The sequence below is a fragment of the Nelumbo lutea genome, chromosome 3 (assembly GCF_056320005.1).
Source record: "Nelumbo lutea isolate HS-2025 chromosome 3, American lotus-T2T, whole genome shotgun sequence".
Lineage (NCBI taxonomy): Eukaryota > Viridiplantae > Streptophyta > Magnoliopsida > Proteales > Nelumbonaceae > Nelumbo > Nelumbo lutea.
This window is the reverse complement of record NC_142686.1, coordinates 35,407,158-35,433,848: the sequence shown is the minus strand read 5'-3', so window position 1 is coordinate 35,433,848 and position 26,691 is coordinate 35,407,158. Positions and strand designations below refer to the sequence as shown.

Below are 26,691 nucleotides of genomic sequence, written 5' to 3'. Positions count from 1 at the left end.
GAAGGTTTGATCCAACACAAAGAACCTTCTTTATTCAAAGCCTTTAAAAAGCCAAAAGCAACTCTCTCTCTTTTCACTTTTAATCTCTTTTAACTTTTCAGATTTCAGATTTATCAAACGCCACCTAAGCCTGAATTAAATAATTTGGCTTTAACCTCAATCTTGGGCCAAACTTGTTTAATAGACCCAATTCTTAAAGTTAGGCCTAGGTTGATCTTAAACCCAACCTAGGCTGTCCAGCTTGCACTCCTAATTTTGACCGTGATGCTACTAGCATAGGCCATAGGGAATGAATTTGGATCTGCTGATTGCCAAAGGCTTTTTTACTACACTAACAGAACAATATCTGACCCTACATCTGAAATAGGAGGTCACATCTGCCCCCTCAGAGAATGCACCCTAAAAACTTCCCACAGTACATCCCAATCATGTATTTGGAACATCTCCCAATGACAAGTATGGGAGATGCTCTCAATGCACACTGAGATGTGCATGTGGGGCGTTTTCAGGGTGCATTCTGTGGGGGCAGATGTGAACTCCTGAAATAGGGAGATATAGATATTGAGTCCTGATTTGCTCCCAACAATTACCCTAATATAATCCTAAGGCGTCACCTGGCCCATGACACAATAAATTCCTGCTCAAACAATAACTCTCAAGACCTGTTCATGGGTCATGGCTTTTGTCAAATTTTGAATAAATTTGATCCAAAGCCTAACATAATGTAAAGTCAAGCCAAAAGCCCACCCTGAGAACAAGTCCATGTCTCAACACTAAACCTCAAGCTTTCTCCCTCACCGCTCTCCCATTCCTTCTTATTGGAATTCTCACTGACAGCATGCTAATGATCCGAGAATCTATCAAGCACCCGGATTAGTAATAGCTCATCAAATTCCAATATAAGATGCAAACAAGAAGAGCGAAGTCTATAGAAATGCAGAAGATTTTCTGTTAAAAAGCTTCAAATGCCAATTTCAGCTTTTCTGTTAAAAATACTAAAACAACTTTAAATTTTCATTTAATCATGTTTTTTATCAAAAGTAATTAGTCTGGACAATGTTGAGCTTTTTCAATCCCATGACTAGCCCAAGCCTCAAACTATAGAATTTTTTTTGCCATCTCATTTTAAATATTGCCACTACATATTACATGTACAAGAAGAAAGTCTTATAGCACTCCCCAAATAAAAAATACAAAAATGTAGCAATTATACTATTTATGGTGATGGTGGTACTATTGGTAATTATGTTGGTTCTTTGGGTTTGTATTAAGTTTTGATGATGAAATAAATTTGTTGTTGTTGCAAGTTCTTCGTTTCATATGCTAGAGAAGTACCATAGAAAGTTTGGAGGCTCTTCTTTGTGTTAATAGCACTAGGATCTTTTGGGTAATATCAAAGTTGTTTGGAAATTTTAAGTTTGTTAAGTTTGTATATATAAATAGGAATTTGAATTGGAATGTTGATGTTGTATTTCAAAAGGTAAGAGGCTATTTTTCTATGTTTAGTTGGAATGGGTTCAACTTGGGGCTTGTTTAGCAAGTTTTTTGGGCAGATATTCTGGTAGCTCTGACAGTCAAAAGATACATTGCAATTTGGAAGATGCATGTCTTTCCGTGTCTTTTCGTGCGAGAATAAAACACAAAAGACGCAAAAAACTTCATTTGGAGCTTTCAGAAATTAGTCAAAAATGAACTTTTCGCATCTTTTCGGTGCTCTGGCTTTTGGCGGCTAGATCTTTCGTGAATCAAACGGGAATAGACAAAAAATCAGTCTGCCCAACTTGTAAACAGCCAACAAACCGTATAATAAGACATGTGAAACAGGCCTTGATTAATTGTTGGTCTTGTAAACTCTTTATTTTGATTATTTTGTTAGTTTACTTACCAAATGAAAAGATTGACATAATTTCATGTGCCACTAATGTGGTACCCACATTGTTAATTTTGGCTTTGTTGGTGTGAGTTCCACGTATTTTTATTGTATATTTGTTATTAGACATTTTATATGTACATGTTTCATAATTAATAATAAAAAATTGATCTGTAAATGTTGTAGTCTATCATGAATATCAGCCCCACCTACAATAATCATAATTATGCCATAGATGTCTCTTGCAAAAATTTAACAACTTGTCACACATAATTTACAATTTATTTCTCGTCATACAATTATAGCTACTTTATTATACTATCAATGTGACTTGTCATAGGATCTAACTTGTGAATGAATTAGGTGATGATTAGACCTATTCACAGACTGGGCTTTGGGCTTGAGCTTCGGGTCAAATTCATTAAAATTTTGGCAAAATCAAACCCAAACCCGGCCCATAAACAAGTCTATGGTGATACCCTACTAGCTATTGCTGTGAATACTTACACTTGACAACTAGTTGTAGAAAACAATTCACCCTAGAAGAATGTCTATTGTTTTATAATGTATTATATTTGTACTAAATACTAATACTTGCTTTGGTTTCAGTGCAATCATAAATGGCAAATGGCATTTCATAACTTTTTTGTCCTTTTCTTACACTCATACATAGCATGTGGCTTACACATGTTGCATATATTGATGATACATGCTTTGGTTTTTAAAAAGAAGTTCGTATTAAATGCATATACTTGCCTTTATTTTGGTGTATGTCATAAAACTTAAATTAAACTATAGTATCATATATATATGGTTAAATTAGACTACCATATTATATAATGTCAACAATTTTATCTTTACTTACATGCATGCCCTTACACTAATAATAAATATAATACAAATAATAGGAATGAGAAAAATAAGAGCATTTCATTTTTTCTTCATTTGTCATTTTTTTCTTTCTTTTGTTTCTTTGGAGTTCTAATCAGCCCCCACAACATCCTACAACACATCCCCGCCATGTATTGGGAATATTTTCCGATGATGACATCATCATTTCTGGTATTATCATTGGGAGATGCTCCCAATACACAGCGGAGATGTGCTGTGGGACGTTATGGGGGGCAATCTTGTGGGGGGCTGATTTTATCTCGTTTCTTTGACATATCTACCATAACTCTTTATATAAAACTTCTAGGCATATAGTCACAACTATTTAAATTCTACAATTCTAGATAAATAATCAAATTGAACCTACAATTTTTATATTAAGACAACCATAGTCGACTATCTTTTATATATTATCAACTAACTTGTCACAAAATCTAATTGGTGAATGAAATAAGTGATAACACCTTAGTGGCTATTGCTATGACTACTTCAAAACCCATCTCTTACAAAACAATATAATTTACACTAAAATAATATCTAATATGTTCTATTTTAGTATATCTTCATGGTATCATATGAGGGATTTTTTTTTAATAAATGTTCATGTATTTTATTCTTTCAACTTTTTTTAGCACACATGAATGACATGTACCACATAATGGTGATACTTGCCTTGCATCAATTGAGGCTATATTAAATGTCAATACTTACCTTGATTTCAGTGCAGTTCATAAAAGCTAAATTATAGTATGGTAGCAGCATGCAAGGTTAGTATTCATATATTTTTATCCATTTATCTTTTCATATAAACATACACAACACATATCCTTATACTAGTAACATATAATGCTGATACTAGCCTTTGTCATAATGCAAGTAATAAAAGTTAAATTATACTATAATATCATATAAGGTTAATACTTGTATCATCACTTCGACATGTATAGCACATGTCCTTATAGTAGTAATAAATAAAAAGAAAAAATGACCATTTTTCATTTATTCTTTTCACAAACTATGTTCTTTAACCAACCTATATAACCATTTATACTATTATAAAGCGGATAATTTCCTTGGTCTTGGTGTAGTAAAAGTTAAATTTGATTATATCGTGACAACTTATATTTTACCCTTGTAGGCATGCATAGCACATGCCCTTACACTAGCCTACATAAAACTTAAAGGCATAGGTTTCCCAAACAGCTATGATTTGTCACAAAACCTAACATTTGTTTCTTTAAGCTTCTATGTAACCCCCTAATACTTCTAGTAATAATTTCCATACTTTTCCTTAACAATTTGTCATTCTAGATGACTATTCAGTTAAAACATGTGCAATTTCTTTCCTTAGGCATACAATCACAATTGACTAGCCTTTTTCATGCTATCAAGGTAATTTGTTACAAAAATTGGCTCATGAATAAATTAGGTAATTGCACCTTGTTAGGGTTGTGCATAAAACTTGAAATCCCATCTCCTATAATATATCATAAAAGAATACATACATACATCAATATATATATATATATATATATATATATATATATATATATATATATATATATAAATAATATACTGCACACATGTATAACATGCAGACTTACACTAATACCATATAATGTCATTTCTTTCATTTAGATATAATCCATAAAAGCTAAATTAGATTGTCAAATCATATATGGTCAATACTTTTAATTTTACTTTTACTTGCACATATGCATAACATGTTCCCTTGTAATAAATAAAATAAAAATTAAAGGAGGGATAAAAAATAAGTATATGCCATTTTCCTTCATCTATCATATTCCTTCACATTTGATTATTTAACCTATGTACATAACCCTCTCTAGAAAACTTCTCCCAAACAACATAGTTTTATTTGCTGAAGTTGCCAAGCCTGTTGGATGGCTAAAGCTGAGTAGAACCTTGAGAATTCAAAAGTTAGTGGTGGAAACTTATTCCCAAGTTCTCTACATTCAAGATGTTTATTGTTTACCATGGAGCTTATAGTATCGAAGAGTGAGATTCAAGGGGACAACATAAAGTCTTGAGGCATTTTTTGTGCATATTTACAAATAAACAAATGAAGTAGCAGATGCCCTTTCAAAGTTAGGGAGTGACATTGCTCATCATAGGACTTTTCATAGCTTTTGCCAAGCTTCCTGACAGGATTGAAACTCTCACGTATATAAATGGATTGGGTATTGCTCTTGCAAATTAGGTACTTTTTGTATATATTTGAGCCTTGGTTTGGGTGTGACCATCTTTTTTTATCATGAGCTAATGGCCCTTTGTATAGCTTCTCTAGGGGTAAGGCTTTACATCCCTTCATTGGGTGTAAAATTTGGGGTACAAAAGAAAAATGAACATCAAGAAAATAAAAACCCCAGGGGCTTGTAAGCAAAATGGTTTTTGTAAAAGGACATGAGTAAAACAAACAAATTGATGTTTCATGAGAGGAACTATACATAAGACCAACTCTATTAGAAGTAATGCTTCTTGTATACAAGACATCTGTCTTTCAATAGCACAAAATCCCAAATAATCTTTCACAATAAAGACTTTGAATCTAGGTGGGATTTTAAGTTTCCAAACTTATTGTATAATTTATATCTATATACTAAAGCAAAAGGTTCCATGTTAGAGGTCCCTTTCATTCTCACTGCATGCTTCCCAAAAAAAAATAATAACCCAAAAAAGATGCCAAACAACCCCTCTCTCTCTCTCTCTCTCAAGCCCATGTTTTTTTGACTCCATGACACAAGTGGGAGGGGGGGGGGGGGGGTAGTAGGCCCTTACCAAGTTTTATCCTTTTATTATTTTCTTTCTCTCACAAGTAACAACATGACACCCTCTCTATTCTCCGGTCCCACCCACATCACATGCCCTCTTTTCTCTCCTTAGACCCCTCTAAATTTTTTCTTTTTTATTTTCCTTTATTTTCTTTAACAAGTAACAACATGAAAAGCCCTACATTAGCATCTCCCATTGTAACTTAATTAACTTAAATAAAATTTTTAGGAAATACAAATGATTAATTAAATAAGAAGTATAACGGTTAAACAATAAAAATAATTATTTATTAAATTGATAAAAATATTATAAATTGTTTAAACAACTAAAAAACTAATTAGTAAAATGACTATATAATTAACCTAATTAACTAAAGATAATTAAGTTAGCTAAATAATAAATATAGTACTAACTAATACAATAATTAAATCATGGTTCAAAAATAAAGATGCCACAATTATACCAAGTAAATAGAGGGATCTCAAACAATGAATTGGGGCCAAGGCCCAAGGGTGTAAGTGATGTTAAGATTGATTTCAATTTCAACAATGTCATCAAAGTTAGAAGGGAAACGATCAAATTGAATCTCAACAATGGTGCAATTAGTTTCTTTGTTGAGGTTCTGGTTCTTAGCTTAAATATCAAATTCTCCAGATCTAATACCAAATGATGCTTGATGGTACCATGAGAGGCAAGAATGGTAAAGAAGTTGTAGAGGTACAATTTGTGTAGATCCTATTGGAGGTCTGTAGATCACCACCTCTTGAATAAATAATAATATTAATGTTAAATTAATTATATTGATATCATATAAGTTAATACCAAACAAGTTACAATTAATATATAATAAGGATATTATTAAAATAATATATTAATACTTAATTGACTTATAACTTGGGAAATTAAAAGTACTTAATCATAATATATTAAGCTAAAATAGATAAAATAGAAAAATAATTACGTTAAAGTTAAGTTAAATTAAATTTAGTTTTTACACTAACTTGACTTTAAATTTAGTTAGAGCAAAAGTAATTATTAATAATTATTGCAAACTAAATTATTTATTTATTATTTATGTAAATATTCATATGAAACTCAAGATGACTTTTACTATCATATGGTTATTCATGCCTAACATCTAGATGTAATTAATTTTAATCTTTATCAAGAAAACAATAAATCATCAATCTAGGGCTCTCCCTAGGTTGAATAGTTTGATTGTCAGTGTTTTTCTCTTGTATGCTTGGTTCTTCATTGGGGGTTTGGAGTTTTTTTTCTTTTTTTTTCTCGAGTGACTTTGGGTCAGCTTTCTTGTTTTTTGATAAACTTTATTTATTACATAAAAAGTTAATATTTTTCTATACATGAAAAGCTAAGAGATGTTAGAGGGCTAATTTTATTAACCACGCATGATAGAACATGCTGTGATGTTGGTACGAGGAGCGCTGTAAGGAGCAGATCCGAACTCCCCAACTATAATACAACACAAGTTGCAATCTACATTTTGCCCTCCAAAATTTAAGTTGGGATCTCCTCCCAACCAAAAAAACTGTCCCAACACTCTTCTAACATGATTTGTATCTATGTATATCAACCCAAGATTGGGATCCACCATATTCGAGATCTGCGGACAAAAATCATGTCGGAACGATTTTTTATTGAGAGGAGATATAGGCTTCCAAAATCCAAACAAGCTGAGCGGAAGAGAAATAGAAGAAAGGTCAGGCTGGTGGCTATATAGAGCACGTTGGACCCAAACACCTTTCCAGTGTTGATTTTTCTCTGACTCTTTTCTCCCGTGTTGAATGAAAGCCAAAATAAAAGGGAAGTTTCCTAAGACTTTAGGGTTAAAATAGTCATTTAGTTTTAATTAAATGGAGAATAGAAAGTGGGGAGAGACAGAATCTGCTTGTTTTTCTTGCTGCTATATCCCCGGAAACATTACCTAAAACATTCCACAATCCAAAATGCATTTAATCGGAAAAGCACTGCGAGAGGGAAATTAATCTCCCGTTTTTCCTGCATTTAAAAGAGCTCGAAAAGCCATAGTAATTAGTAAACCCAACAGGGCCAACACCCCACCAATCCGTCGAGCGAGGGAGAATTGTTTGTCTTGAAACCCCAGTCGCGTTTCTTTCCCTTTTTCTTTTCTTTCACAAATTTCGATGCCGAGAAGATGAACAAGCAGAAATTTCAAATATTCGATTCTCTTCCGGCCTAGTCAGAAGGATTTCTCATGGCAAAGCGAGTATATGAAGCTTGGAAGGGAAGCAATGTAAGTTTCTTCTAAATTTTTCATTGTTTTCAGGGTCGTTTGCATTTGAATCACTTGGGTATCTACGGATCGAAATGGGAAAGTTGGGTTCTGATTGTTTTGGTGGTATTTGAATTGGGTTTTGTTGGATTTGGGGGTTTTGATGGATTTTAGTACTTGGGTAAGTTTTGTTTTCCTTGGTTCTTTCTGGGATAAGGTTGTTTTGTTCATTTGAAGGTCCTTTTTGTTATTACTTGAATTGGGTCTAAAATTTAGCGACCTTGTAGTTTGGTTTTTGGCTTTTTTTTTTTTTTTTTTTTTTTTTCGGGAACAGGATGCCATTTGTTTGTTTTCGTCATGTCAGTTTAGATGTTTTTCTTCAAGAGGGAACTTTAATGTGCCATGGAATTGTTACTGACCGGGTCTGTCGTAGAACCACTGAATGAAAATGACATACATTAGTGATTCCTCGACCTCGCGTCACTTACTAGATATACTGGAAAGGTGGGGGTGGTGGGGTTCGAAACATATATCTTTTAAATCTTAGAAGTAGTAATAGATTTGGTCTTATTTTTTAATTGTTATTAATTTTTGCTAAGTTGCTGTAAGTTGGTTTGGACAGTAGTTTTGGAATCCTAATTTTCAAAGTTGTTGGCTGGTCTGGTAATAGTCTTTACTGTGCAAGCTTGGGCTTCAAGAAAGACTTCTTTTTTATCTGGTTTGTTATTTGTACTTCCTTTTGATTTCAAAGAACTCAATAATGCTTGAGTTGCAGAAGTTGGCCGGGGCTTCAACATCAATCTGTATGGAGTTTGTTTTATGCATAGTATATTTATATATTTTTGGTAGTTAGACGTGCATGTGCATCTCTTCCAGATGTTGGTTCTAATATAGGTGGTCTGATTATTTCTGATATATTATTCTTTGAAGTCAATTTGTGCCTGAAAAATGGTTTGGTGAATTTGGACTTACTATTCAAAGCAAAGATAATTGTTTGAGCAGCGTAGTGGCTTTAGAGATGACTGACTTCCTTGGTTTTAATGTATAGGGAGCTAGCAAGTGAATATAAATGTGTATGTGTGTATTAAGTGGTAAAGCATTTTATTAATAGAAAATAGGGGGAGGGGCCCTCTTACAATTGAATGATATACATGGAAAACATAAACATTCAGTTACAAAAGGTAACCAGACTCAGACAACAAAGTTTTCGTCAAATAAGGTCTCCTCAAATTGCCTAGAGTAGTTAGATGACTTGAACAGAACGGAATGCTTAGATGGATGAGTCGTAAAACTAGAAAGGATAAGGCCAGAAGTGAAGTGATACAAAGGAACCTAGGGGTAGCTTCAACAGGTGATAAAACGAGATAAAGTAGACTTAGGTGGTTAACATGGTTTGGTCATGTGCATAGGAGACACTTTACAACACCTGTTAGAAGAACTGATCTGTTACAAGTTGAGGGGGCTTGAAGAACTAGGGTCAAATTGAAAAGGACTTGGGTGGAAGTAGTAAGAAATGATTTGAGCACCTACAAATTGACAATGGATACGACACTGAACTCTGAACAGAATGCAATGGAAAAACAGGATTCATGTAATCGACCCCATATAGTCGGGGCAAGGCTCAGATGATGATTACTTGAAAACCTTACGAGTAGAGGCCCAACAGCGCATAAGACTCACCACTTGTCCAGTGGTGGCTTCCACCGCAAAGGTTTCTCATCAAGTATTTTGGTACTCCTCACTTTCCAAATGGTCCAACAGAGATAGATGGAAGGAACTTCCATAATGTTATCTCAGTGGCTTCAGTAGTTCGAACCAGAGGAAGCATAAACCCTATCAGTCGAATCTGATAACATAAACCCTATCAGTCGACCCTAATATGAATTAGCCTCTAATTAGTTGTACAAAGACTAAACTGCCCCCACTTAAGTATGGGACATGAAGTCTCTATTAAAACTACCACATAAGCACATAACTTAACAGAAATAAAATGACTAATCTACCCTTATTCGGCTAGCTCTAACACTCCCCCTCAAGCTAGAGAATATATGTCATATAATCCCAGCTTGTTACATATATATTTCACTCTCCCTGAGCTTAAGCCTTTTGTAAACAAATCTGCCCATTGATCACCTGAGCCCACATGTTCTATACTTATCTCTCCAGAAAGGACCTTCGCCCTCACAAGGTGGCAATCAATCTCCATGTGCTTTGTTCTCTCATGAAAAACAGGGTTAGATGAGATGTGGAGTGCAGCTTGATTGTCACAGTACAATTTCATAGGTCTATCCATGGAGAACCCGATTTCTTGTAGGAGATTCCTCAGCCATACTAATTCACATGTAGTGTGTGCCATGGCTCTGTATTCGGCTTCAGCACTGCTCCTTGCCACAACCGTCTACTTCTTACTCTTCCATGTCACAAGATTTCCTCCAAGAAATGTGCAGTAACCCGTAGTAGATCTTCTATCAGACACATAGTCTGCCCAATCTGCATCTGTATACCCAATTACCTCAAGTCCTCCTCCTGGTTTGTACAATAACCCATGGCCCAGATCTCCCTTACAATTCTAAGAACTGCATCACAGTGAGGTATCCGAGGGTTCTGCATAAATTGGCTCACCACACTGACTACAAAGGAGATGTCTGGTCTCGTGATAGTCAAATAGTTCAGCTCCCCCACTAACCGTCTATACCTTATAGGATCATCAAATATTTCTGTTGTATCACTACTCAACTTAGCATTTGGCTCCATGGGAGTTTCAGCCGGTTTTGCACCTAACAGTCTTGTTTCATCCAGCAGATCAAGAACATATTTTTCTTTGGCACAGGTTTACACCTTGTTTTGATTTAGCAACTTCTGTACCCAAGAAATACTTTGATGTCCCAAGGTCTTTTGTTTGAAAATGGTTTTGCAGAAAAACCTTTAGTTTATCGATCCCCAATTTGTCACTACCAGTTATGACAATATCATCCACATAGACCACTAATAAATTCTTTCTAGCTTCTGAATCATAGCTGAACACCGAGTGGTCAACCTGGCATTGTTTCATTCCAAAATTCTTCAGCACTTCACTAAACTTCCCAAACCAAGCACGAGGCGATTGTTTCAACCCATAAATTGCCTTTTTCAATCTGCACACCTTACCATCCTCCCCCTGAGCAACAAACCAAGGTGGTTGCTCCATATATACCTCCTCCATAAGGTCACCATGAAGGAAGGCATTTTTAATGTCAAGTTGAAACAAGGGCCAATCATACATAACTGCCAGGGAAATTAAGACACAGACAGAGCCAATCTTAGCCACTGGAGAGAGGGTCTCCATATAGTCCACCCCATACAACTGCGAATAACCTTTAGTAACAAGTCTGGCCTTCAGACGCTCCACACTACCATTCGACAAGTATTTAACAGTATACACCCATTTACAACCCACAACATGCTTACCGGGAGGAAGAGTAGTGAGCTCCCACGTTTGAGTATGCTGAAGGGCAGAGAGTTCCTTCTCCATTGCCTGCCGCCACCCAGGTGATCTAAGAGCCTCTTGGAGATTCTTAGGTATAGAAATAGATGACAACAGTGAAACAAACTAGCGATGTAAAGCGGAAAGGTGAGAGACTAAAACAAAATTGGAAATGGGATGAAGGGTATAATTATGTTTACCTTTCCGTAAAGCAATGGGAAGATCAAGTCCTAAAGGTTCTGAGACATGAGCAACAACAGGATCCGTAGACAAGGAAGAAGTTGGAGGAGGAGCCGGTGTCTATCGATGAGTATACACGTGCCGGATCGGTGGTCGTTCAGTAGGGATCTGCACTGGAGGAGGTGAAGGGTCAACCCTAACTGGAACAACCAGAATGGGATCACATACTGAAAGAGTAAGAGGAAGCAAAGGTGGAGACATCGATGCTTCAGGTTCCGAGAAGGGGACAGACGCAAAAAAGGTGACATCAGGACAGACATAGCACTCTCGAGTAATGGGATTGTAACACTTATACCCTTTTTGAGTCTGAGAGTAGCCAAGAAAGACACACTTAATAGAGCGTGCATCCAACTTGTCTATCCCAAGACTCAGATTGTGAACAAAGCACACATAGCCAAAGATGTGGGGTGTTAATAGAAAGGGAGACAAGGTGGGGAACAAAATAGAAAAGGGAGACCGACCATGAAGAATGAAGGAGGGCACCCGATTAACAAGGAAACACACAGTAAGTACAACATCACTTCAAAATCGTTTAGGAACACTCATATGATGAAGAATAGATCGAGCAGTTTCAAGGAGATGATGGTTCTTTCGTTCAGCCACCCCATTTTGTTGAGGAGTGGATGCACATGAAGTTTGATGGATGATGCCACGATGTTCTAAATACTGTTGAAAGGAAGTAAGAAAGTATTCACGACTGTTATCTGAACGAAGAACTTTGATTGGAACACCAAATTGTGTACGTATTTCAGCATGGAATTTTTGAAAAATGGAAATTAATTCACTCATTTCTTTCATTAAATAAATCCATGTCATTCTTGAACAATCATCAATAGAAGTGACAAAATACTTGTAACCATTATAAGACTATTTTAATCGGACCCCAAACATCTGAATGAACCAAAGCAAAATGACTCAACATACGACTATCAACTCTAGGACTGAAGGGAACCCGACGATGTTTCCCATACTGACACGACTTACACTGTAAAAACAACAAATGACTCAAAGACGGAATCAGTATCTTGAGTGCCTTGAGAGATGGATGTCCCAGTCGACAATGCCACTGTAGAGGAGTGAGTGAAGTCTAAAATGCAACTGATGATCCACCACCGTCAAGGTAATACAATCCACCAGCCTCATGCCCCCCACCAATCTTCTTCCCCGTCTTGAGATCCTAAAAAACACAAAAGAAGAGAAAAATGTAATAGAGCAATTAAGAGTCTTGGTTAATTTACTAATAAACATAAGATTGAATGGAAACTTAGGGACATATAGAACAGATGATAAAGAAAGAGAAGTCGTGTCAACATTACCAACACCACAGATGGGAAAAGAGAAATCGTTGGCGAGAGTAACAGTTTGAGATGTGAAAGTTTCAGAGAGGGAAGAGAACACACCTGGAGTCCCGGTCATGTGATCAGAGGCTCTAGAGTCAATAATCCAAGGAGAGGGTTTGGATGCCAGACAAGCTATACCTGAGTGGGCAAGGGTGGCTGTAGTATGCTGTGAAGTAGCCTGGAGGAACCTCTCATACTCATTGCGGGGTACACTTACCATCTCCTTCCCGGAAACAGATGTAGATGTAGAAGGTGTTAGATCTGCCTGTTGGTTATCATTGACATCAACCCCACCAACTACTACATGATTAACCCATGTAGAATGAGGGCCATGGACATCATAACAGAAATTCATCGAATGTTCGTCCCTGCCACAATGGGTACACTTCCTTGTAGAGTTACTTTTTCCTTTACCACAGCCTCCCCCCGAGTCACGACCACCACCGTGGCCAAATACGGAACCACCACAACCTCCTCGGAAGGCATGTCCTCCCCCTCTAGTACCACGTCCACCTCCTTTGGGTATCACAAATGCTAATCTGTCAGACTGTGTGGGATTCTCTGTAGATCCCAAAGAAATCCTACGAAGCCGTGCAAAAACTTCTTCAAGTGTAGGAATAGTAGAGCCTCCCAATATTTGGGCCCTAACTGGTTCATATTCAGATTTCAACCCCACTAAGAACCTAGTGACATCTAGTTGTTCCCTCTGTTATTGTTAAACCTTAACATCTGGAGTGAGGGGATTATAGGCATTGAGTTCATTTATGAGGTTCTTCATACTGGCATAGTACTCTTCTAGGGTTTTATTCCCTTGTTGCAGATCGAAATACTCCTGATAGAGCTGATATACCCTTATAGTATTATCCTGCCCAGAATAAAGCTTCTTGGCATGTTCCCATATGTCCTTAGCTGTATCTAAGAACATAAAGTTGGTACTTATTTTGAGTTCCATACTATTCCATAACCATGTCATGATTTGGGCATCTTCATGTTCTCAGTCATCAAACCCTAGAGAGTCAACTGATGGTTTATCATCCTGCACGTGTTTTACTTTCCTCTTTGCTTTGAGGAAAACTTCCATTAACTTGGCCCATGGCACATAATTCTCACCATTAAGTTTAATGGAGGTCATCTGCACACCCAAATAATCGGAGGGGTTCATCACACTCGGTTTCTGATCACTAGAACCATCTCCCATTGCTACCATTATGCCTCCCCCACTGCTATCTCTAATGCTGAACTCTCAGTCACCAACCAAATACTACAGCAGCCAAGGCAACATTATAGCAGCCTCTAAACTCAGGTGATATGTTCACAACAAATCACAATCAGTCACCACTGTGCACAAACTACCATCCATATTAAGAACAAAAGGTAAGCCAACATTCAGACAACACCAACAGAGCATGGTTTGACATATTCAAAAAGGCCTTCATTGCTTTTGGATTCACTCAAACTCAATCGATCATACCTTGTTTGTGAAGCAAAGGGTATCTTTGGTATTAGTCCTAATTGTTTATGTGGATGATATTGTTGTCACGGGGAATGACCTAAGTGAGATTGATTGTCTGAAAAGGAATCTACATAAAGAATTTGAAATTAAGAATCTTGGAGAACTGAGATACTTCCTAGGCATTGAAGTTGCAAGATCAAAACATGGAATTTTTATCTCTCAAAGGAAGTATGTCTTGGATCTTCTCTAGGAGACAGGGAAGCTTGGAACGAAGGCGATCAGTACCCCTATTGATCAGAACCATAGAATCAATGCATCAGAAGGTGAACCGGTAAAGGACATTGGGAGATATCAGAGACTTGTGGTCGGCTGCTATACTTGTGTATGACAAGACCAGACATTTCCTATGCAGTAAGTGTGATAAGTCAATACATGCATGCTCCACGAGTCCAACATTGGGAGGCAGTTGATAGGATTCTTGCTTATTTAAAGGGACACCCGGACAGAGGCATATTGTTTACTGATCATGGACAGTTGAAACTAAAGGCTTATACAGATGCAGATTGGACAGGATGCCTTGATGACATGAGATCAACTTCAGGAGTGTGCACCCTTGTTGGGGGTAACCTTGTCTCATGGAAGAGTAAGAAACAAACAGTGGTGGCAAGATCAAGTGCTGAAACTGAATACAGGGCCATGGCACATGGAGTTTCAGAACTTCTTTGCATCTGTTGCCTATTAGAAGAAATTGGTGTACAGGCAGAAGAATCTATGATGTTATACTGTGATAACCAGGCAGCAATTAACATTGCCCATAACCCAATCCAACATGACCGAACTAAGCACATTGAAGTGGATAGACATTTTATCAGAGAAAGAGTAACTTCTGGAGAAGTTTATCTTCCATACATTGCTTCTGGTCTGCAGCTCGCGGATGTTCTCACAAAAAGTGTTGCAAAGAACAAGCTGGAGCATGACCTATGCCAGTTGGGAATGTGTGACATTTACTCTCAATTTGAGGGGGAGTGTTGAGTTGGGCCTAGTTGTTTTTTATTCTTATTTTAAGCTATTTAGTTACCTAGTTGTTGGGCTTTAGGCTCATTAGTTTATGTTTTTAAGTTGTGACTGTTCAGCTACATTAGTAGCCGCCCTATTAAGGGCATCCTTGTAATATCTCATCCTTTAAGTTAAGTATAAATATTATGAGGGGTTGGCGGCTAGGGTTAATTCAAGAATCTTGGTCGACTTCCCACTCTTTTCTCCCACTCTTTTCTCCCTCTCTTTTCTTCTTTACTATTGAAATCTTTATCTTCCTCCCCTTTTCCTTTCACAAGAAATTCAACTAAATCTACAATTAGTGATTTCTACTCTTGAAAATGTTTTATATATTTGATTTTATTTTTAAATTTTCATTTAGATATGCTTTACATGTTATGTTTATGTATTTTAATTTTAGATAATAGGTTTTTTAAACCATTAACTTTAAAACTTAAGTTTATATTTCTTATTAATATTATGTTTAATATATATATATATATATATATATATATATTTTTTTTTTTTTTTAATTTTTGGCATTTTTTTATTTTTTTTACATTTTTTAAAATTTTTATCATTTTTTTGTAATTTTGCGCCTTGCTTCAAAAAGGCGCATGCCTTGCCTTGCACTTTTAAAACATTGTTCCCATCCATCCATCTCAATATTCACATTACCACTACAAATAAAGTGATTAACAAGAACAATGCTTTAAAATAAGTATATCATTCCAAGATTTTTTCTTCCTCCGCCTATACAAAATACTTGCTATTGATATTGTAGCCTTGTTGGTTGTAAATATCATTCTCTTATGTTATATTCGATACAAAGAGTCATCTATAATGATAAGTTAAAAAAGGAATCACATAAATCAAATTATTTGGATGACATTACTTTTAATATAACTAACGATGTGAAATGATGTGAGAACTTGTTGAAAACAATATAACTAATATTAACACAACAGAGAATATGTTGAGATATGTTCTAGTCAAGGTTCAAAGTACCGACATGTATCGACCTGTATAGGCCGATACGTATCGTTCCGAGACCCCTCCGATACATTCCTATAGTGGGTGTATCTGGGGGTCTGACCGGTTCAGGGGGTGGAGGAGCCCTAAGCCGGCCCCCTTGAACCGGTTTCAGAAAAAAATAAAAAAAAAGTATCGATTCGCTTGATACACCCCTACCGGCGTATTGGGCGTACCGATATTTTGAACCTTGGTTCTAGTAATATTTTGCATTGGTACCTATGAAAATGAAAATATTTCATGGAAATATAAGGAAATATCTAAAAATTTTAAACTAATGCATAAAACTAACATACATTTATTAGGATAATTGGTTTGAGTTTTACATTTTATTAGTGGGTTATAGGCTGAAGTCTCGTATAAGTTACTTTTAAGTCATTTTATTCATGATAATAAAATCATTTCTAGTTTGTTTTTTTAATAATATTATAAAATCCCGATCTGAATCCTAACTGTGTCTATTCTGAATCCAACAGATAACATTCAATTTGAATATGAATATTAATGAATCAAATTCAGATCTAGGTGTATCAGCTTTGAATTCAATCTGTTTGCATCTCTGTGAATGAGGGGATTGGTAGTATTCTCAAAAACAAAAAGAGAAAGGGATCAGTATGGATGTGATTTCTTAGCATTGTTAGAGGAAAATATGATATAAAATCTCTACATACCTACCCACTTGTATGCATTGGGTATGTGTACATTCACATTTTCTTATCAGCATTCAGGAAGATCCTTGTAATTGGTTTTCTATTCTATGAATATTTTTGAAGCCAAGGTTTTCTCTGTTGGTTTTGTACTTTATTTTGTGTCTAATATGCTTTTCTGTTTTTTCCTGCAGAAATTCTTCTGTGGTGGGAGGTTAATATTTGGACCAGATGCAAGGTCATTGATTGTGACAGTATTGCTTATCCTTGTTCCTGTGATTATCTTTTGCACACTTGTTGCAAGGCATCTTCGCCATGAATTTCGATCATATAATGCAGGATATGCAATTCTGGTGGTAGCAATTGTCTTTACCATCTACGTCAGTTCTCTTGATCCTCTTGTGTATTTTTCAGTTGGTATTTACATCACCTCAACATCAAATGGACCTCTTAGAACATCATGCACCAAGTATTTCCTCTTTGTGGATGTTTATGTGGTCATTATCATTGTTTCTTTCCCTTCAGTAAATCAGTTCTGTGATGGTAACCTAAACACCAATTTTCTCTATAAAGTACAAGCTCCAATTTTTCATTTATCATTTTGTTATTTGTGTGTTCATCAACATTTGCCTACAACCTACTTTTATGTATTTTTCCTTGTATTGGATTCTTTGTTTAGTCTTTTGAAGTTTTTAGGCAGTGGTTATTTTAATGCCTATGTTATTATTGACAGGTGTTGGGGCTTCTTTTTATTACTTCATCCGGGGACCCAGGTATTATTCCACGTAATTCACATCCACCGGAGGAAGAGTTCTCTTATGAATCTTGTGCTTCAGTTGAAGTTGGTGGAAGGCAGACACCAAGCTTACAATTCCCTCGGACCAAAGAAGTTATGGTAAATGACATGCCTGTGAGGGTGAAATATTGTGATACATGCATGCTTTATCGACCTCCACGTTGCTCTCATTGTTCCATCTGCAATAACTGTGTGGAGCGATTTGACCACCATTGCCCTTGGGTGGGCCAATGCATTGGAGTGGTATTCTGTTTGACATTCACTTTACAGCTCTTCCTCATTTAGTGGGCTGTCTCATTTGGTTACATATTAGAATTGCCTTAATATAACTCTAACTACCTGTGTTAATGTGCAGCGCAATTACCGTTACTTCTTTCTGTTTGTTTCTTCTTCGACCATTCTTTGTATCTATGTGTTTGCCATGTCAGCACTGTACATTAAGATCCTCATGGGCAACTATCATAGCACAGTTTGGAAGGCAATGAAAGAGTCTCCTGCATCGGTGGTGCTTATGGCCTATTGTTTCATTTCTCTGTGGTTCGTTGGTGGTCTCACTGGCTTTCATTTATACCTTATAGGCACAAATCAGGTCCTTTTTTGTTTCCATATATACATACAACGTTGATTGCTTTCCCTTCTACTTTTTTTCTTCCCTCTTTCTGGAATTCTTGTCATTTTCTCCAACTTGACTTGTATTTTTCCTTTTTATTTTTATCAGTAACAGGTCAAAGTATTTCCACTTTCAGATAATATTAACCCAATACTAGCCCTTTAGCCCAAAACTATGGGTAAAGGAAAGAAACAGTGCAAGACTGGTAATACACCAGACAAGCTTCTTAACACAAGGAATGGTAGAAGGGACCAAGAAAAAAAAATACTTAAACTGAAAATACACCTAAGAATGGAAAAATACAATGCACAATATTAGGGCTGTCAATGGACTTTAAAAGTCTGAAACCCAATCCGATCTGATTATTGTGGATTTGGATATTAAAACCTGCATCCGTTTAATAATCTGATCGTATGCAAATTTGACCCCATTAAAAGGCTAGGAGGATTTTAGGGTCTGCATCTCGCCTAGGCCCAAGCACAGCCCCTTTGAAGGTGCGTGCCTAGGCATGCACATGATGCACTTTGCACCTCAGCTTAGGCATGCACATTTGTTAAATCTTGTGCTTCGGTCGCTCACCAAAGGTACAAAAACCCCCTATTTTTCAATGCCGTCCTTTCATTCTTCCTAATGAAAGATATTTTCTAAAAGATAATTAAAACTATACCCCTCTGAGCAGGCACATGCCTACTGCGCTTAGGTGTGCACCTGGTACGCTTTGTGCCTCAGCTTAGGCATGCACCTTTGTTAAATCTCGTGCTTTGCTTGCTCACCAAAACTCCTAGAACCCCTTATTTGCTAATGTTGTTCTTTCATATCATTTTTTTTGTAGGGATTAAGATTTTAAGACCCTACCATGGATTTGTTTGGGCTTGCCTCAAGGGGCTCGGTACAAAGGCGGCTTATGGAATTAGGAATAAAAATATGTTTAACATCATATTATCTATTTGAAATAATGCAATTATAAAAGAAAGAAATTGAAAATTCAACATACTTGAATATGTTTTATATGCTATGTTTGATTTTATAGTTTGCATTTTCACTTTGAATATGTTTATATGCTATGGTTATATATTTTAATGAGATAATAAGCATTTTAAAATATTTAATATAAAATTAGAATTTGCATTCTGATTTGATATTAATTTTAGTATTTTCTTAATTTTTTTTTGGATTTTTAATATTTTTGCAATTTTTTTTTTAATTTGCAACTTGCTTCAAAAAGGTGTGTGCCTTGCCTTGCACCTTAGATAGATATTATATATAATTGTATAAAGTTTATAAGTAATAAATGCACTTCTTAATATTTATACTAGTAGGGCCCTGTGTGATACACAGGAGTTGTTATAGACTGATATCCAATATGATGACAGAAGATATAAGAAATATAGACATTACATCATAAAGCTCATTAATTTGTAGTACAAAAACAATGTAATCAATGTAATAAATTGTTGGGTTGTCTTGCATGTAAATGTCTTTCAAGTCCACTTTAGATTATAATAGTGTCTTTCAAAATAATGTAATAAATAAATTATGTTAATTAAGGGGTGTCTTTGCATATTGATTTAATAATTGAAGGGAGGTTTCTATAAGAATCAAAATGTAGGGGAGGTTTAAGTAATTCACCCTTATTATTTTAATAAGCTAATTTGAGTAAACTAAACTAAATTAAATTTTGTTGGATGCTTCAGATTAAATTAATTAATTGAATTAACTTAACCAAAGTAATTAAAGTATTATTAGTTATATATGATATTAGTACATAAGTTTGTATTATCTTGATTGACAATTAAGCATAACAGAAAATATAAATCTAAACATGGCATTTGCAAAATGAACGACATTCAATAAGAATAAAAGTATAAAACTAAACACTACCATGGAAGAATCATAAATTACGTGATAAAACTAATGTAGTTAAATTAATTAAGCCAACTAATCTAACTAAGTTAATTCAGTTAATCAGTTATTCAGCAAATTAAGAAAATTAGGTAAATAAAGTAATTAAATTAGTTACACAATTAACTTAATTAAGTAAATTAAGCTAATTGAGCAGAGTAAGGCCATGTTTGGGAGTGCTTATGTTAAAAATAAGTGCTTATTCAAATAAGCGCTTATTTGCATTTGGTATTTTGATACCCTACTTTTTCCAGTGCTTATTTTAAAAAATAAGCACTTAAATAAGCATTCGTGACTATTTTGTCCTTCATTTTCTTTCAAATTTTACGAAAGCACTTCTATTGTACTTTTATGAAAGCACTAGTACTTTTACACAAGCACTTTTATGAAAGTACTTTAATAAAAGCACGTTTATGAAAGTATTTTATAAAAGTACTTTAATAAAAGTACGTTTATGGAAGTACTTTTATAAAATTCAACTAGGGATAGTTTTGTAAGTGGTATTTTAAAATTCAACTAGGGATAATTTTGGAAGAAAATTTTGAGTAAGTGCTTATTGTATAAGCACTCAAAAAAGCTGGAAAGTTGGGCTTAAAAAATAAGCCCTTATTTTAAAATAAGCACTTATTTCAGGCTTATTTCCCAAACACCAATGAGTGCTTAATGGTGTGGTCCCGGCCCAAATAAGCACTTATTTTTAAGCACTCCCAAACATGGCCTAAGTTTTTCAACTAATTTGCAGGTTAAGTACTTAATCAAGTAAATTATGTGATTAATTGATGTTATTTAAGTTAGTTAGGCTAACTAAGTAAAATGGGAATGCATTGTTACTATATTCATTAAGATGATGTTTTGAAGTCATCAGCTGGTTGTAAGGTACCGATTGGATCAAAGGATGGAATAATTTCTCCATTTAAATCGTGTGAGAGCAAATCTTTGCCAGGGTTGAAATCAGATTCTCAGATTTAGCAACACTCAAATTGTAGCGGGATGTTTGGGGAAGTTTCTATTCAATTTTCAAATGATAGAAGTATGTTGGGGATTCTCAAGGTAATGACAGTGAGTTGTTTCTTCTGGGAAAGATGGGAAACATATGTCGAAGTTGTTTGAGCTAAAGAGCCTGATAGAGATGGTTTTTGAAAACACAAGAGTGACTGGAGAACAACATATAAGGTATCTTGAAAAGGAAGGAAACTTGAATATAGAGGTGCAGTTTTGTGCTTCTGGCAGGAAGTCGGGTTGTTCATGCATTTGCTGAAGCTATGCCAGTAGCTGTAAAAAGGAAAGTGTGTTTTTAGAGGGTGATACAAATGAAGGGAAGGACTAAGGATTCTGGACAAAAATAAGAATATCATTGAGGGTGGGGATTCTTTTGACACAGGAGGTTTTGTTGAAATAGATGGAGGGAAATTGGACAGATTTAGGTAGGGGGCCTGAAGAAAATAAGGACAGAAGGGTGAAAGAGGAAAAAGGTTAAAAGTAATCTTCCTTTGAATTAAAAAGAAAAAACAAAAGGCAGAAATTCAGGGCAGTTGCATGTCACCAAGATTGTTTTTCTAGATTGAAAGAATGGTTATGTGGGGAAGGGCCAGTGATTTAAAAGGTATGCCTGAGGCGCACCTAAAAGGCACACACCTGGTGCGCCTTGCACTTCAAGCCAAGTGTGCACCTTTTAAATATTTGCACATTTCTCTCCTCAAGGGGATTGGAACAAAGGTGGCTTGTAGAATTAGGAATGCAAAATGTTTTTCATCTAAATAACATCACATTATTTTTAAACTTTCATTTTGAATATGTTTTACATGTTACATTTATGTACTTTAATTTGAAATAACAGTTTTTTTTAACTTATTTTAAATTTTAAAATAAATTTAAGTTTATATTTTTAATGAATATTATGTTTATTTATTTTTACTTTTATTTTTTGGGGGCATTTTTGTGCCTTTCTTCGGAAAGGGGTGTGCCTTGCACTTTTAAAACACTGAGCAGGGCCTTGTAATAAATTTAAGAAACTTTATAAGAGGAAGAGAATCTTCACCCCACTTACTGATCTCCTGTCCCTTTATGTTGTATATTTGGGAGTCTTTTTGTTCTCTTTTTGGTTGCAAGTGGATAACTCCTCAGGATATAGCAAGTCATTTTAGCCCAAATTTCCTCAGGCAGCCAACAAAAAGAGGAAGAACAATGTGGAAGGCAGTTAGAGCTGCTGTGATGTGGCCCATTTGGGGGGAGAGGAATGCAAGAATATTTAATGAGAAGCTCAGGTCGAAGGAGGAGTTAGTGGAATTAATAAAAATTAAAGTGGCTCATTGGATAAAAACCCTGGACATCTTCCAATGGTTTACAGCAATTGATATAATAAGGGCTTGGGATGAGGTGGCACACTTTTCAAAACAAAAGGAAAGGATGATGATGGAATGGAAGCCACCAGCAAGAGATAAGATAAAGTTAAACTTTGATGGGAGTTCAATGGGAAACCCAGGGATGGCAGGTATTGGTGGTGTATTTAGAGACTCCTCAAGTAAAGTGCTGGCTATGTGCTCAGGAACCCCATAGGAGAAGGGGACTCTTTAAAAGCTGAAGTGATGACACCGTTACAAGGCTTAAAATTTGCTAAGCAACCCAATTTTAGAAGCCTGGAAGTTGAGTGAGACTAAAAAGTGGTTATTTCTTGAACCACTTCCAGTCACAGTGTGCCTAGGGTATACAGACATGCCTTAAGGGAGATAGAGTCTGAAAGGGGACCTGAATGCTTCCTTCAATTGGATTCACAGGACAGCTAATGGTGTGGGAGGTTTAATGTTCTATTGATTTTTAAGGGAGTGGGAGGATTTTTTTTTTGCTCTGTGAATTGGATATGCATTCATGAGGTCTATTGAGTCATGGGATGGTTTGGTCCATTTTGCATTTGTTTGGTTGGGGTGGGTGTGACTTCTAGAGTGGTTTCTGTAGATGTTGATTGTGCAGGGTCATTCTGTTTGGATTTTGTTTTTATTTTTGTTTATCTTGAGGGTGACTTTTTTTTTTTTATCAATAACAAAAGCAGATTCATCAATATTAAGGAAAATAGTACAGATGAAGAGAAAGGGGGAAGGGAAAATCTCTTGACCCTTCCTCAAATAATAATTACAACACAGCCCAGAATAAACTATTTCTCCCCATCCCCTTGTTTAGCAACTGTATCACCAAAGGCATTTGCATATCTTCTGACCCAATTACAAGTCACATCTATCCCTTGTAACAGTTTCGTGACTTTCCTCTTCTCATAAATATAGAACCACCATCCAGCCTCCTCTTCTCTCTGGAGCCAGCTTATTAATAGCTATGATTCACGTTCAATTAACAGCTTCCTAATGTTCAACTCCTTTGCCTTTTGAACCCCTTTCGTAACTGCCATAATTTCAGCCCTTAGAGGGTTCCCAACCCCTTTTGGACCTGAGAAAAATGCAATGACAATTCCTTCATTCCTGAACTTGTAAAATGTCTTTTAGAATTAATAAAATTTCTCTTTTTTATCTTCAAAAAACAAAAGCTTCCTCCTCCAGCAATGACCTACATGTCTTTGATCCGACCATCACTTTATTGATTCAGTTCTCTCTCTCTTTCTCTCTCTCTTTCTCTCTCTCTCTCCCTCCCCTTTTGCATTTCTTTTATTTTTCTTATGTTAAAATTATATATATTTTTTATAAGTAAAATATGAAGTTTATACCTTTTCTTTTTTTTTTCTTATTTTTCTTCTCATGAATATGTTAATTTTCTATGTTTTAATATGAAGTTTATACCTTTTCTAATGAAGATTATATATAATTACTGGTGAAAGATGGTTGGTGGTTGCTGTGGAACCTAGGGAATTACACAAGGATTCATGTTTTTTATTTAAAAAAAAAAATTCCATAGACAAGGTGCACCCCTGTTACCTAGCCTCACCATGGCACCTTGAAAACTGAGTCAGAAATAAACATCAAACATGAGTTCAGCCAAGTTGTCAAAATTTGTAATGGCTTATGTTGCCAGTGTAATGATATACCGACAACAATACTCTCTAAAATATCTGGGAATTCTTATCGTGCATGAAGCATGAATAACCAAATTTACAAATCTGCCACGATTCATTGGGAAAAGTTTAGATTTCAATACAAAGGACCATTTTTAGTGCTATGAACATGGTTTGAAAAGAAAGAATCCTCTCATGTTTCTGTGAATTACAAAGGACCAGCATATGGACTGGTTTGAAAAAGATGATCTTGGTCCATTGCCTGTACATGTGCATACCTGGAAAAGGTGTTGCTGCCACCAGAAAGCCCAATTATTTTGCAGATTAATCTGTTTAAGAGATGAAAGTGTTTGAGTTATTTCTTGTGGTTGCTGCTTTGCTTTTTATACACTACGATCTGTATTGATCAAACACTCCAGTCTTTCTTTCTCAAGACTTGTGTAATTTGTGCAGACTACATATGAGAATTTTCGTTACAGAGCTGACAACCGGCCTAATGTCTATAACCGAGGTTGTCTAAACAACTTCTTGGAGGTGTTCTTCACAAAGACAAAACCTTCAAGGAACAAATTCCGTGCTTTTGTACAAGATGAGGTACCTAGGCCTCCCACTATTCGCACCCAAGAATCAGAAGTAGATGAATCAGGTGGAGTCCGACGTGCAAAGGTAGAAGATGATCTTGAAATTGGTGGAGATCTGTTGAAGATCTCCCAGCGTCATAACTTTGAGGAAGTTGCTGAAGATGTACGCAGCAGAGGTAGCAATGGTCAACACCACGAGCCCACAGGGGCTGACTTTGTTCTGGGTTCAGACCCACAAGCGCCAGTTGCTCGACCAGAAACACGTCACTCCAGTTGGGGTAGGAGGAGTGGGAGCTGGGAGATCTCACCAGATATTTTGAACATGAACTCTGGGGTCACTGAGCAGAAACCTGTAGCACTGAAGGAATAACACCATTTAGGTGTTGTCTTTTTCAGTTGATTTCCTGTTATCTGTACAAGCAACAAATGCAGTGAACTGATTGCTTCACTAAAGTCTGCTTGGTAGAACAGTCACATTGGAAATTTATACACGAGCCCATGGAAATGATTTAATTGCCCACTTAAGGTATAAATCTTGTACTACCTTTTATTAATTTTTTTTTGGGGGGAGGGAGAGGGTGCATTTTCTTATATTTCTTTTAGAAGCCAGTGCAAATGTGTGTCCAAGTAATGAAGAATGTAGGGGAAGTGTCTTTTGCCTTGTTTTTGTTGCCTTATTTATTTTGTCGAACTGTATGCTATAGGGAGGATTTATGAATCATGTAGCGATGGGCCCTGATTCTTTGTGTAAATTAGCGCTACAGAAAATGTGTTAATGGTTCTGAAGTTTGTTCAAACAAATTTGTCTTAGTCTTAGGATAGGACGCCTTTAAGTCAATCTAAGGATCTGTAATGTGGATCAGTTTTGAGTTTAGACTATGAGGTGGGTGCTTGAAGACCTGCATCCTGAAACTTTGTATCCATTCCTTAGACCATGAACGAACCTAAATTGATAGTCTGCGATCAGCCCTTCTATTTGTTGTCTACGTTTGGGAGGGCTGAAGTGCAGTGGCTTCTGCTTTGAGGCGGACGTGGAGCCTACACGGAGAGCCTTTAAGCTATGTTTGGTGAAAAGTCGGAGAGCCTGGCTTACCTGTCAATCAGATTTTGTATCTGGTTCAGTTTTGCATCCATTCGTTTGTCACCATGGTTTTTATTCTTACCTGATGCAAAATTTGCACTGTCTCATTTCAACTTGTTGGCTATGTTTGGTGAAAAGTCGGAGAGCCTGGCTTACCTGTCAATCAGATTTTGTATCTGGTTCAGTTTTGCATCCATTCGTTTGTCACCATGGTTTTTATTCTTACCTGATGCAAAATTTGCACTTTGTCTCATTTCAACTTGTTGGGAATACAAATTTTGCATCTGATAAGCTGATTCATAATTTGCATTACCTCTTTCATACCTTAATCATACTACCAGATAAATAACCCTCTTTCATGTAAAGTGGGATCACATTATTTTACTTCCTATTTCCTTCTCAAAAAACCAAAAACAAACAAGGTCAAATATGAATTTAACCAGAATTTTCACTTACAGGCCCACGCATCTACTTGGTGCAAATTTCACTTGCAGAGCAAATAAATGCAGCCATTAGTACTGACATACTCGATGCATTCCTGCTTAGAATATGAGCATTGACGTGCTTAAGTTGTGCTAACAGTGTGGTTTAAAATGGGTAACGCCACTCTGCGATGGCTTTTCATCAAACTTGATTTCTCGGATGCACCATTTTGCAATGGTAACATAAAATAAAATTTCTCCAAGTTTTACGAGCACAAGGATTTCAA

General features: G+C 36.0%; 1 protein-coding gene across 4 annotated transcripts; it reads left to right on the top strand.

Moving 5' to 3' along the window:
• Positions 1 to 7,245: 7,245 nt before the first annotated feature.
• On the top strand, positions 7,246 to 25,702 carry LOC148864205 (protein S-acyltransferase 8-like). Of its 4 annotated transcripts, none has more exons than XM_088979141.1 (5): positions 7,246 to 7,829; positions 17,213 to 17,398; positions 17,752 to 18,057; positions 18,170 to 18,403; positions 24,774 to 25,702. In XM_088979141.1, the coding sequence occupies exons 1-5, from the start codon at positions 7,791 to 7,793 to the stop codon at positions 25,269 to 25,271; spliced, it is 1,263 nt and encodes a 420-aa protein (XP_088835267.1). In that variant the 5' UTR covers positions 7,246 to 7,790; the 3' UTR covers positions 25,272 to 25,702. The 4 variants fall into 4 exon arrangements, with proteins under 4 accessions (XP_088835267.1, XP_088835268.1, XP_088835270.1 ...); XM_088979142.1 differs by having other exon boundaries at positions 7,325 to 7,829; positions 17,752 to 17,913; XM_088979144.1 differs by having other exon boundaries at positions 7,467 to 7,829; positions 17,213 to 17,561.
• The last annotated feature ends 989 nt before the right edge of the window (positions 25,703 to 26,691 follow it).

Bases quoted from the DNA above. Each gene is read 5' to 3' on its own strand.
- LOC148864205 (XM_088979141.1), top strand. From the start codon at position 7,791: ATGGCAAAGCGAGTATATGAAGCTTGGAAGGGAAGCAAT. The intron at 17,399-17,751 runs GTCAGTTCTCTT...TATTATTGACAG, and splicing joins CAATTGTCTTTACCATCTAC to GTGTTGGGGCTTCTTTTTAT. The intron at 18,058-18,169 runs GTATTCTGTTTG...GTTAATGTGCAG, and splicing joins TGGGCCAATGCATTGGAGTG to CGCAATTACCGTTACTTCTT.